At 40.7% G+C, this 13,640-nt stretch overlaps 1 protein-coding gene across 3 annotated transcripts in view; it reads right to left on the bottom strand.

Annotated features, from left to right (window-relative positions):
* Positions 1-2,231: 2,231 nt before the first annotated feature.
* Positions 2,232-13,640, bottom strand: part of SNCAIP (synuclein alpha interacting protein) — a 40,484-nt gene continuing 29,075 nt past the window's right edge. Inside the window, exons 8-9 of one of the 3 annotated variants that reach the window (XM_082380057.1) lie at positions 13,253-13,323; positions 2,232-2,790 (exon numbers count right to left, since the gene is read on the bottom strand). In XM_082380057.1, the coding sequence (XP_082236183.1) occupies positions 2,706-2,790; positions 13,253-13,323 (156 nt within the window). In that variant the 3' untranslated portion in view covers positions 2,232-2,705. Of the gene's footprint in view, positions 2,791-9,959; positions 11,876-13,252; positions 13,324-13,640 lie in introns of those variants that run through there. The other 2 variants (XM_082380058.1, XM_082380059.1) reach the window with 2 other exon arrangements.

Genomic DNA, 13,640 nt, shown 5'->3' with positions numbered 1-13,640 from the left:
AAGAAACATTCTTAATTTGATGTGTTGAACTTTGGCAATACAAGTCCCTTTAGTGACATAAAAACAGCCAGACTTTAAAAGATGCTGACAGATGTTGTGATAGTTTTTTGTAGCGGAGCTGAGTTCCCTGCTCTGCTGCATGTAATTAGGCATGCAGATAGAGCTTCACTCGTTTTACTAGCCCGATGGGAGGGAGTGAGGGCCGGGACCCCAAAGCTGGGCTTACTACAAGGAAATATACTCTTTCTTTAACATGTAAATGAGTCTTGATTTCTATAAAGAAGTAAGAGTTTGTGTTTTCATTTTTAAAATTCTGCACAAAACTAAGTTTGTGGTAAGGAAAACATCATTTCTATTAATTTCAAGCACATATAATTCATCCATGTCATAAGGAACTTGGACGGTAAAGATGTACATGTGTGATTTAAGAACCAGCATTTTTAGTGTCCTAGCAACATCATTAAACATAGAATGCATTGTCATGTGGTCTGGCTCATCTGAATCCGCTCGACTTCCCTATTTTACCTTTTTAAAAAATTCTTTGTTCTTCTGTGCTTAGTACTGTGGTATCTAAAATGATAGTGTCAATAAACAAATTGCCAGAGTTTTCTAGGTCAAGGCACATCTCTTTCTTTCAAACTCTTCACATTTTCTTTGCTGTGTTTAATTGGGAATTCTGTGTCTGGCTCATAAAATCCCTGCAGAATGCCCAGCTCCCTTCAACTTTCAAGTTTAAAAACACAGCCTGTCGAAGAACAAAACTGGGGCCTCTGGGGGACAGAGAGAGCACTCTCTGGGCCTCCGTCCTTTGCAGACCCCATTCTAGGGCTAAGTTCCAAAGGCTGGCTCACATATGACTCCCGTGTAACCTCCTCTGCACCAAGCAGGAAACACAGGAATCCACATTTCACATATGCTTGCCATATATTCTCTATTAGAATCTCAAACACTAGGACAGAGCAGTGAGATGTGAGGAAGCAATCAAAGAGGGCATAGGAAGCCAAGGCGCCACAATCAGAATAGGGCATCTCACTGGAGGAAAAGACAATGTGAGAAACGCAGAACCTCACACGGCACCAGGCTCTGACGACAGGAACTCACAGGACCTGAACAAGGACAGAGCAACGTGGCCGAAATTCATAGACACGTTGCTCTGTAAGTTGGAAGGAACCTACCTCCTAGATGTGTAGGCAAGCCAGCCTCCCCATTTCCCAGATTTATCAAAGAGGCAGTGTCCCTTGCCTAAGACCAAAGAGTTGTCCAGGAGTAGAGCCAACACCACAACCCACCCTTCCTGTGTGCTAGTCTACACACTAAGGAGATAGTGTAACGCAGGACAGATGGATAGTGTCGTGAGGATAATGAGCAAACTTGTACCAAAGCCAATTCTGCTATTGCTAGTGGTAGTACCTTGGACACAGGATTTACACTTTCTGAAGTTTAATTTTCTAATCTATACAATGGAAGTAATAATACCTACAAATAAGCATGGCTGGTACATAAAAGGCACTTTAATATTAGCTCCATCTATACATCACTGCATTTCATCAAGCCTAAGTTTGTCAAATGATCCACCTATGCAAGATCGCCTCCTAATTCAGTACCTTCACCTATTTTGTCCACCAGGATGCAGAATGGCCCACGTTTGACTGCAGTAACATTGCTAGTAACTGTTAATAGCATACACTGCTCCCTCCTACTGATAAGAATACATTCTACTTTCAAACTAAAATTTGACAGGCCTCTTACAGGCCATGGCAACCCTTTGAAAATAAAACTCTTGAAGTTGCAACAGAAATATATTTTTACATGATAGGACAAAACCATCTGGAACTTACTCTTACATGGATTCAAAGAGCTGCATCAACAATAGAGCTGTTATGAACTCAGGCTCCACACTGTCTCCTAAAGGAATCAGACAGGCCTCGTCATGTGTTAGAGGCAGAAAAAAGTGACCCAGGAAAGGGGCTAAATCCTTAGCTGTCATTAGTATTTTCTCATGTCAACGCTGCCATCTGAGAAGACAGAAGGAACTGACTTACTTTATATACTTGTCTGATCCTTTAGTACTTAGTGAAAACTAGAATGTTTTATTTGACCCCTATGGGAAAGCAGCTCAACTGGGCAGTTTGTTCCTGAAATAAAATATCAGCAGTCAAAATACTCTTAAAGCCCCTTAGAAATTAGAACATCACAGATTTATTAGAAGGTAAGTGGCCCAAGCTTATAGGTGGCTGTTAACATGGTTTTATTTCCTTTACACAAAAGGTAGAAATGACAGAAAAAACACTCTTAACAGAAAACAATAGCACTGACTTGGTCTCATTGAGAAGCTGAGCCCAAACTGCCCATGTTATGGGGAAAGGGAAGTTCAACCAACATCAGCAAACACCCATGCGGTTGATGAAATACAAAATGGTGACAGTGGCTTGGTGAATGTCCTGTGGGGAGGCTGAATCAATCTTAAAAAACATACATTTGCCCAACCATGCTTTTAAACAGCATCTCTTTAAAAACAAGTTATATATACAAATATCACCCAAAAATGTGTCTTATATACTCTAGTGCTATAAATTTAAGGCATCCCGATAGTCTATTCTTCTGCTGGTGAGGCACTGTTCTCGTGATTCTATTTCTGCAGAGGACAGTCCAGACGTTTCCAATGGTGTCCAAAGGGCAGCAATGAGAGATAAGAAAAAAGTGATTTATAAGAAGAATTCTTTTGACTCTAGCTCAGCGACGTGCTTTATGTTGCAGGATTTCTTCATTTTTCTGTTGATGTCATCATGCCTAAGCGGAAGAAAAACCATAGGCCAAAATTAGATAAAACTATGGTCAAGTTACAATACAACGCCACTAAAGAGCTCACCCAAAATGGAAATTATCCTCATACAAACCATACTGAAGAATACTTCATTCCAGTAGGCAAATTATTCTCTTTTCATATAAACCGCTCTTTAACCAATAAATAGTCATGTAATAACATACTTTGTGGACACCTTTACATTTGGCCCTGGAAGTAATTTCTCAATTATGCTGATTGGAATCCAGGCAAAATTCTACAGTCAAGTGAATTTTATCAGAGTCAAACAAAATAGGAAGCATAGTACTGCTGGTTGAGTGGAAACAAGAGATTTTTGTATTTTATTCACTGGATCCACTGGTGACACCTTTTATTCTTCAGTAAGCTTGAGTGTTAGTAATTTAAAGGAAATGCTTTTTCTTTGGGTGTGTGATTACTGAGTAGTAGCATGTTGGATGACCACAAGTAGGTAAATCTATGGGAAAAAGAAGAACCTAGGGAAAAATAATGCTGTTTTCCCCTCAATACTTGATACCTCATAAGCCTATGGAAAGAAGTACCAGCTCAAGCCTGGGAACAGTTTTGCTTTTTAAGTGAATTTCCCTCTGTGTAGAAGCATTCATTTTCATGAGATATTAGTCCCATTCTGAGCATAAAATCTTCCAGAGAGGAGTTATCTTCTGAGTTTGAGCAAGCCTACATATTACTAAATTCCTTCTTGTTGCTATACCAGACAAAAACAAACTATTTCTGGGAATGGTACTCGCTCACGTGAAGACACATTTGGATGGAGAACCGCACGTGGCTTAGGGTTTTTATGGCCTCAAAATCGTACTTGCTTACAAAGACCATGTAGTCTATTAATTCTTATTTTTATTTATTCATCTGAATAGAACTTCAGAGAGTTGTTCATGGGCAAGGAAGGGAAGAGGGTGGAAGAAAAACCTGGTTGGTTAAAAAATGTTTTAGGAACGTCCAATTAAACACGATGGATTAAAAACATAGATTTATCATCCCTTTCTTACAAAACAACACTAAAATGAAAGTAAAGAAATAAAAAAGCATCAACCTAAATGAATAAAGGGAAATGAGAGAGGAGATGATAACACACAAAATGCCAACAATATTTCAGAAACAGGAGGACGGATCGATATGTGGAACTGACTTAGCAGAGCAGGCAGGAAAAGCAGAAATCTAAGCCTATAGTCAGGGAACCCAGTAAACTGATGTGCGCTGCGAGACTCGGGAACTAGAAGTGCCATGAATTTCTGAAAGTGACAGTGGGGCTGTGTGAGTGCTGAAAATGGGAAGATTATTTGAAACTTTTTGGAAGTAGTAGTTCATACCCCAGATTACCTTCCTGACCCAGTGCAGCCAGGTGACTGTCCCTTTCCCAATGTGAAGAAAGACCGGAGGTTACAGTTTGCAAGGCATGGACCAGAGAGACTCTGATTTCAGCTAAAGGGGCTGGAAACCATGGGATTAAGTGAAAGTCCCTATAGAACACAATTATTAACCCATCTCCTGCTGGTCTGACCTACAGATTCCTGGCAATCAGGTTAATAGGCCCTAGAAGGAGACTGGAGTTTCCTTATCTTGAGAAATCAACTTCCGAAAGAAAAGTCCTACAAATACTGACAATTAGTGAGTTTCCCAACAAAAGAGCCTAGTACTTAATCAGTCTGTGTGAAGAAACATCTACCAGTCAACAAGCCTCACCCATAAAGCCAGAGCTTCTAATTGAGCTTTAGTGTCTTGTTCCTAAATATGAATGAGTCAGGGATCATCAGACTTTTGAGGGAAGTGCTACTATGACAGACAAAATCCAAAATAAACAGAGAAACAGAATTCAAAGTGAATAAAGGTAATATAGGGAGGTGATGAGAACTTCAAAAAGTTGTAACAAGAAGAAAAGAAAAACCAGGGAAAATGTTTGCAATTCATATCACAAAGGGTCAGTTTTTATAATGTGTAATATATAAAGAGCTGCTACAAATCAATGAGACCAGACTCTCAATAAAAACGTAGAAAGGATTAAAAATAGTACATTCATACAATGAAATAATATGTAGCTATGTAAAAGAATAAAGAAGCTCTCTCTATACTAATACATAAAGACCTCCAATGTGTTAGGTGGAAAAAAGCAAAAAGACAGACTGTTTGTACAGTATGCCTTTATTGTAAAAAGGAAGAAAAGATAAAAATATACACTTGTATTTGATTGTAAAATTTAAATAAATTCTGCATATATAATGCCATGAACAAGGAACAAAGAGAAAACCAACAAAGTCCTATTAGAAATTAACACTATAATAGCCGAAATAAAAAATTAGAAAGGTTGGAAGGTAAAGTTCAGTAAATATTCTAGAAAGAACTTTTAGGGAAATCCAAAGTACGGATAAATACAGAAGAATGGTTAGAAAATAGTTAGAAAAGTAGAAAAATATAGTTAGAAAAGGATTAGTCCAATGGGTTGAACATTAGAATAATAGTATTTCCAGAAAAGTGAACAGAGAAATTGGAGGGGATAAAATTTTCAAAGATATTGTACAAAACACTTCCCAGAGTTGAAGTGTGTATGTTTCCAGATTTTAAAAGCGGGCTGAGTACCCACACCCCAGGAATGAGAATGGAATCATGGCAAAATATCATGAAATCAAAACAGTGGGGATAAAGAGAAAATCGTAAAAGCTTTCAAGGGATTAGCAATTACAGAGGAATTGAGCTTCTTGACAGACACATTGAGGAAAATGAAACAATGTGTTCAAGATTCTAAGGGAAAATAGTTTCCTACTCAGAATTCTATACCCAGCCAAATATTCCTAATCCATATGAAGGCAAACCAAAGATATTTCAGCCAGGCAAGGCCTCAAAAATTTTAGCACCCCCTTCACCTCCATAGGATGGGAAGATATATTTACCAAAGTAAGAGAATAAACCAAAAAAAGGGGAAAAGATAGATTCAGGAAGTAGGGCTCTACACAGGAGAGAAGCAAAAGGAATTCCCAGAATGATGTATGTGGGAAACTGCAGATGACAGCTGTGTGGCACTGCCAGATAGCCGCAGTCCAGAGTTGGGTAAGAGGAAAGACGGTGTCTCTGTGAACAGACAAACACCAGAGGTACCTGATTTGTCTGAATGCACCGAAAGAAGGGTTCTGTCTCCAGCAGAGTGTTTGGAAATAAACTGTAAACTTAAAAATCAAAATTATTATCTCCAAGGAAAACATAAAGTTACCTGAATAAGGAAATATAACAATAGTATGCTGCATGGATCCACTGTGATGAATATTTAGATAGTCATAATAATAATAAACACCAAATACTAATTTATAACCCCAAAAAGTGATACAACTATATTGATGGTGGGAAGATGAAGCAAGTGTGTGTGTGTGTGTGTGTGTGTTGGAGTGGGGGGCAGTGTTGGTTGCCAAAATAGAGCTGGATAAATTTGGTTCATTGTTGAGAACATGGATTTTGGAACCAGACTGACTGAGTTGAAACCCTGGCTACATAATTTATTACCACTGTTACTGTGTAACCTTGGGCAAGATATAGAATCTCTCTGTGCCTTGGTTTCCAATCTGCAAAATTTGGATAATAATAGTATCTACCATATTGTGTCATTCATTGTGAAAATTAAAACAGTCAATATGCATGAAGGACCTGGAATATTCTTTGGTACATGGTAAGTGTTTTACAAGTGGTAGCTATCATTTTTATCTTCTATAGTAGGATGCCAATAGACAGTAGAGATAATATCTAAACTTGAAAGTCTGTATGAGCATCTTATTTAGAAATACAGGGAATTCCCTGGTGGCACAGTGGTTAAGAATCCTCCTGCCAACGCAGGGGACATGGGTTTGAGCCCTGGTACGGGAAGATCCCACGTGCTGCGGAGCAACTAAGCCCATGCGCCACAACTACTGAGCCTGTGCTCTACAGCCTGTGAGCCACAACTACTGAGCCCTCGTGCCACAACTACTGAAGCCCGCGCACCTAGAGCCTGCGCTCCGCAACAAGAGAAGCCACCGCAATGAGAAGCACGCCCACCGTGATGAAGAGTAGCTCCCGCTTGCTGCAACTAGAGAAAGCCCACATGCAGCAACAAACACCCATCGCAGCCAAAAATAAATTAAAAAAAAAAGAAAAAGAAATAACAGAATACTAGAGAAAACACCTAAAGACAAGCAAGTGGTTGACTCAGGGGAGTAGGAATAGAGAACGGAGTAGGTTGGGCACAGGGACAGCCAGTTTTTGTTATAAGACTACATTACTATCACATGTACCTATAGCACTTTGACAAAAAATTAAACTAAAAATAAATAAAACTTAAAAAAACTTAGGTTGTAGTCTAAGAATATCATCATCATTTAGACATGGATGGAGTATTTCTGCTTTAATATAAGGGGTGCTGTGCTCAAAAACACTAAAATCACTTTCTGCAGGACAAAACCCAGCATGATTAGAGTTGAGTCAATACCAAGTAAAATGTTAATTTGAGGCATTTGTCTGAATAATATCAGGATGATTCAAATCTCCCTGAACCCTTCAATTACTTAGTCCTGAATTACCAGTATTCAAAAAAAAAAGAAAAAAGGCAAAAGTGTTTGGGTAATTCTGGCATGAATTATTCAGTTAATTTGCTGCTCCTTGATTTCATTTTTGGATATGAAATCACATTCTCTGTGACCAAAATTGGAAAGAAGGTTTAAATTTAAATAACAGTTTTTCAAGTAATCTAACTTGCTGACTCATCTAGGCATGGATTCCATATTTCTACAGACCAGGGTGACCAGATGGCAAGTTATTTTAGAGACTCTGCCTAAAATGGCCCACGGGTAGGCACTACATTCTCCACTGATAGCCAAAACAGGTAGACTTACTTAGCTACTTTTGTGATCTCCTTCACAGCTTCATTGAGAGCATATCTATAAATCCCATCTACTAAAAAAATGAGATTCTGGTTCAAAGAATAAAAACGTATACTTGAAATACCCAATATGAAACTCACTGTAGGAGGGTAAACTTGTAATCAAAAGGTCTAGATTTCTACAGAGCATACCATTCTTTCTGTGGGATGACAGGCTTGGTCCTTTTTAGTTTTCTTTTCCCTCTTCTTCCTCCTTTTCCTCTCTCTAGCTCTCCCTCTCTCTCCAAATATTCTGAAATCCTTACCATGTGCCAGGCACCAAGCTAGACATTGGGGTACAGACTTGGATATGATGGTGCCACCAAGGGTCACCGGTGTCAGGAAGTTATACCTTTCATCGAGTTGACCATGTTTTAACTGTATCCTCTCTTAATTTTCTCTTGATTATGATCTTGCTGAATGAAGGGACATGCCTTATTCTGGCACAGCAAAATGCGTGGCTTATTGCTAAGGACATCACTGAAACAAGGGCACTGGCAATCCAGGGATCTGACATCCAGGAGAGTCATATAGCTGCACTGTTCTCAGCGTGGGAAGGAAAATCCCAACTGGCTGTGGTTGGAGCAGAGATTCTCAGTGAAGGTACTGGAAGGCGTTTGGGTAAAGTCTCTACTCGATACTTTTAAACCTCAAATGACTTGCTGCTTCTTTAAAAGTCTAGCCTTAAGAAAGTTTATAGACAGACCCAGCTCTTTTAATGTGCAGACACTCTAGTGGTGGCAGACATGTGGTGTAAATATGACACGGGTTCTATATTCATCCCCTTTGGAATTACACAATTCAAAACCAGACTGGGGAGGGGGAGGAGAGGAAGCTGGAGGTGGAAGAAGGGAGTTCTTTGTTCATAACTTTTGCGACTACACTTAAACCAGGATTAGCATGCGGAAGGAATGTATTTCTAGTGGGATAATTTTGGTTTCCAAGGCAGATCTCCCCCCTGTACCCTCCTACCTATAGCTCATGGGTGTTCTACACGTTTATGTCTTGCCTTCCAAGGGCAGTGCTTTAAGGTAGAACATGGGGTCTTAGTTGCAATAGCTTTTTCTATGTCTCAACTCATTATATTTTGATACTAAACCTTGTTCTACTGTCTTCCTGTGATGGAACACGCTTTCTCCTTTCCCCAGAGGGTATAAGGAATTTATGAATAGAAAATCCATTTGTGAATTATGCTCTCATGAATCTTGCAAACTCTGGAAGCTTTTATAAAATTTGCTAAGTTGTGCCCAGACACTGGAAATATCTGAATATTTTAACAATCCCCCATAACATGGGCATTTTTCTCCACACACAAGATCCTCCTATGCAACAGCCAAGGACAATGCAAAATTGTGACCCGTTTCAAAGGAGAAGCTGTCACTTAATGAATGTAATCTGGAGAAATGGTTCAAGATTGGGATCTCCTTCCTCCACGTCATAGGGACAAAGCTTCCATATGAAATAAGGGTTTTCTCTCTGAAATGAATGTGAACCCTAGGGAGGCAGAGGTGGTGTGGGCGGGACAAGATTTGGGCAGGAGAAACAGAGAACACTGGGGAAACATGGGAAGGGGGGCAGGGGAAGGAGACCAGACAGGCTCTAGGGGTTTCTGGAGCAGAGGTGGTCACCCCAGGTACACCATGGTACTCCTCCTGACTCATTGGCTCTGGACCCCAGAGCTAGTATATTAGACACGAAAACACAGAAAAACATACTTCAGATCAGAGATTAGAACTTGAAAGTACAGTTTTGGGGCAGAAACTCTAATGTCTATAGTGTTACTCAGTGCCCTTTTAGTACTAGGATTCTAACAAACTTTTCTGAACTGTTACGTTGGTAAGATTCAGTCTGCTCCAGGGGATTCACTCTAGAACTATGCAATCAACATACTCTCAGCTACCTTGGTAACATACCTATGACTAGGTAATTATATAATTATCCCTTCAAGATCCTTAAAAAGCCTATGAAAATACTTTGAGATCAAAACTTTAAGATTAAAATGTGGTTATTTGATTATATCCAGAGAAATGATGGCAAAGATGCCTTTGTTTACCAAGGATTCCTTTTTGTGCTGACTGCATTTTCCATCATGATTCTGGAAATGCTGTTCAGTGGGGCTGAGGGTATGCTCGACTCGGGACAGGTTTCAGCCAGGGCCTCACCTCTACCTTCCCAATGTCTTCCATGTCTTTGCTCATTTTTCTGTTTAGTAATATATCCTGACAATAGGGACAGAAATGTGTGTGTGTGCGTGCGTGCGCGCACGCTGGTGGTAGAGGTGCCCTGAACTCTGACCTCCAATTGGGCACAGCAGATGACCACTGACATACCCTCACATCAACTCAGGCCAAACTTACCACTCTCTTTGAAGTGGCTGTTGAACAATCTTGACATCTATGTAAAATATGGGCTACTAGCTCTTGGGTCCGGATGTATAATTCCCAGTGTGGCTAATTCCTTGGCAGTAAAACCCGCACTAATGGTGTTTATTGCTTAATGTCTTTTTAAGGAGTCTACTCTCATGTTGGCGCTAGGATTAGGGGTTTCCTGATGCTAGCCCCTCAGGCTACAGTGCCTCTGTGGTCAAAGGCGATGTGACCAGTGGTGGCCAGGGGTTAATGCCCTCTGCCTATCAGTAACTAGAATCAATGCTCACTTCAAGTGTTAACAGATCTTGGATAGACTTAAACTCTGGGAAATGAATGTCTTACTGGCATTTTAAAATAAGTAACTGCAAACATTCCCTTGGAGTTGTAATAATTCAAGACCAACTTGTCCTTTATAAGAAAAAGTAAAGATAAATCTGCTTATTATAAACAAAGTCATCCTCCGCAGTTGAAACACACTGGAAAAGCTATTCAGAGTAATAGAGTTGAATCTAATTTTAAAGGGCATTGAAAAGAAATTTAGATTCTTTGCTATCAAGCTGTGACCAATTTGGAAAAATAAATAGCAAACAGAACCCCCTCACACAGCTGACATTCTTTTAAATGTTGTATTTATTGTCCCTATTTTTCCTTTACTAGGGAAAAAAAAAAAAATCTTAGGAACTAAAATGTGATTCCACTATAGGTCTGGAACAAGGGTCCACTGCCCCGCTCTTTAGGAACTAAAATGTGATTCCAGTATAGACCTGGAACAAGGGTCCACTGCCCCACTCTTTCTCCCAGGGCTATACTGATAGGGCCACCAGCAGCATAATGCTTAGAGCCAACTCCAACCCAATGACCGCCATTGCTTTCCAAAGTTATATGATCCCGGGCAGTCCCTGCTCCCAGGAGGAACCAGGTGGCCTTCAAGCAAATTCTTGGGCCAAGATTTAAAGGCATCACTGACAGATGGACACTTGGGTTCCTTTCTTTCTTGCATCTTTCTGTGGGATGCCCTTTCTATGGGTCCCACAGGCAAAATGAAGCAGGCACCAGAATCACTTAGGTATTTTTCATGTCCACATTCCCATGTTAGTTCATCTCTCTGAGGAATCTTTATCTCAACTAGATACATCTACCCTTGCTTTATCTAAGGAGTGGACTGAGCTGGTTCTCCCTGCCTCTGTGTGATGATGAATCAGAGAAACCTTCCCCATATGCCATGAACAAACTAGTGGGTTTTCACTTTACATAGAACACATGCCAAACTACAGCCATGATAAGGGATAAGTTAATTTATAAGGTAGGGAGGGGAAGGGGTCTGGATGTTTATTTAACTACATTGAATATCATAATTTTGGGGTTTCTGTTTATCACTGAAGGAAAACTCTGTTAATACATAAAGCCAGTGAACCTGACAGGTTCAAAACTGAGCCTTCAGAAGGACTGTTCCTTAAACTGAGTAGGAAAGTGTTAACCCAGTTGTAGGATGTCTGAGTAGCCTCATAACCTCCTTTTGTGTTCTGATTTTTGTAATCCTATTACAGTAGATTGTTAGCTTTGTTCCCTTACTTGTAAGAAGACGGGATGAAATATATCTGGCAGGAGAATCTACTGGGATACTAATTGTCTTGTTTCCAGGTGTTGTAGGAACCTGGAAGAAATGAGAGTTTTTCTCCTTCCCCCTCCCAAGGAGTTTGCCAAGCCTTTGTGCTTCCTTACCTCAGGGTATTTTTGGTGACTTCTGCTTAAGGACAAAAGCAGAATTTTCCAGGCACCAGAAGACAGAACCTAAGATGGGGACGCAGAGGGGTGGGGAAGATAGGTTGGAAGAAATAGAAGTGGACCAATACCAATGTCTGGGAAGGCAAGGGGTATTTTTTTCTATCTCCTTTCCACCCCAGGCATTGGGCTTTTAGCACTGGCCAAGATGCCCTGCCCCAGTGTGGCAGGAAGCAGCCGAGACTTAGGCAGCATGTTGAGCCTGACCCAAGCAGAATGCTGGTGACCAGTAAATACCGAAGCTCCAAGGTGCTTCCTTCAACTCATGGAATTAATGAGACCCCAGGGGAACCCCCTAAAATGACTGACTGAGATTTACTTTTCCTCTAGCCTGAACGGAGACCTGGAGCAGATTAAACGTGATTTAGAGGGGAAAAAAAGGAGAGTGACATTTCTTACACCTTAGAATTCTGAACTAACATTTACACTCACAACACATTCACTTGTATTTGTGTACCTGTAATTATTATATACATACACACACACACACATCCACACAGATGTTTTGGAGGATTTTGGAAGGGTGCTGAAAGGTGTGCCACAGCTTTCTTTTAATTTAAATGATTAGTCTCTTTTAAAAGGGTGTTGGGGGTTTAACTCTTCTGAAATAAACCTGTCAAGAGGCACTGACTGACTTAACTCCCCGTCAACTGCCCTCTTCTTAGCCCTCTCCTCTTCCCTGCTCTGTTAGGGAGTTGTATGTATCCCTGGGGGAAGAAGGAAAGCTATGCTGAAGAAGGACTTTGCTCAAGGAGGAGACTGAGCCACTGGGGACCTTGGAGATGATCCTTTTATATACACTCTCCGTACATTTTGAATCACAAACATTCTGTCTGAGAAAGGCCATTGTTTTGTTGGTGGGAGCTCAGAGACCAGCATTGCGGTTCCAGACGCTGAGGTAGAGCAACTACAGCGTGGCAGGACCTCACTTCTCCTGAGGGCAGCGGACTGCTGACTAAAGGAGCTTTCAGTCTATAACCAGCAATTGAAGGAAAACCTCAGCTCTGTTTCAAAGTTCTGATTCTGATCGGAGGTTGACTCATTCTACCCATGGCAGGAAATTTCATTTCTATACTTACTTGGTACTTGACTCCATTAAAACAAAGACTGAAAGCCAAGGTCAGTTGGGAAGCACAGCATGTTTGTGATCTGAGTAGATTCCTCTGCCCTCTGCTGCTGGACTGAAGCCCCTCCAATAGGGTACTTGCTCCCTTTCTAAGGCCCAGTTACAAGTCTGCCTTCTTCTACTTGGGGAAAGAGTTGTAATTTTCTACTTCCTTGGTGTCAGCCCCTGGGAAAGGTGCTCCAGGACTGCCACGTAAAAGATCATGCAATTCACAGCGAAGGCATGGCACTGCTGAGCAATACACCCCTAGCACCACGTACCGTGCATAGTCACACAGATGCTCTTCAATCAGCGTGTTAGAGGAAAGATTGAGGCAGCTGTCGTACATCTCCTAGAGAGGTGCAATTAAAAATCATCTGAACACATGCAACAAGCTCAGCACATGCACAAGTCTCAACAAACAGGAGGCATGCAGGAGACAGATTAAAGGGTAGAAGCTTCAGACATACTTTAAGGAGCCTGGGGAACTGCTGAGATCTTTGACTTGAGCGAGAGGAACCCTTAAGTCACCTGGAAAAGTTTTATTCCAGCAATGTTAAGTTTGGACATATTTAATCCAAAAGGCCTGGTGTTTGGGGCACAAGTGTGACTTTTCTAGCTGAAGCAAATACATGCTAAAGTCTTTTATAACAAAGACAACTCGGTGGA

Source organism: Balaenoptera borealis (genome assembly GCF_965194805.1).
Source record: "Balaenoptera borealis genome assembly, chromosome: 2".
Classification (NCBI taxonomy): Eukaryota; Metazoa; Chordata; class Mammalia; order Artiodactyla; family Balaenopteridae; genus Balaenoptera; species Balaenoptera borealis.
The sequence above is the reverse complement of the archived record's forward strand: the minus strand, read 5'-3'. Positions and strand labels throughout refer to the sequence as shown.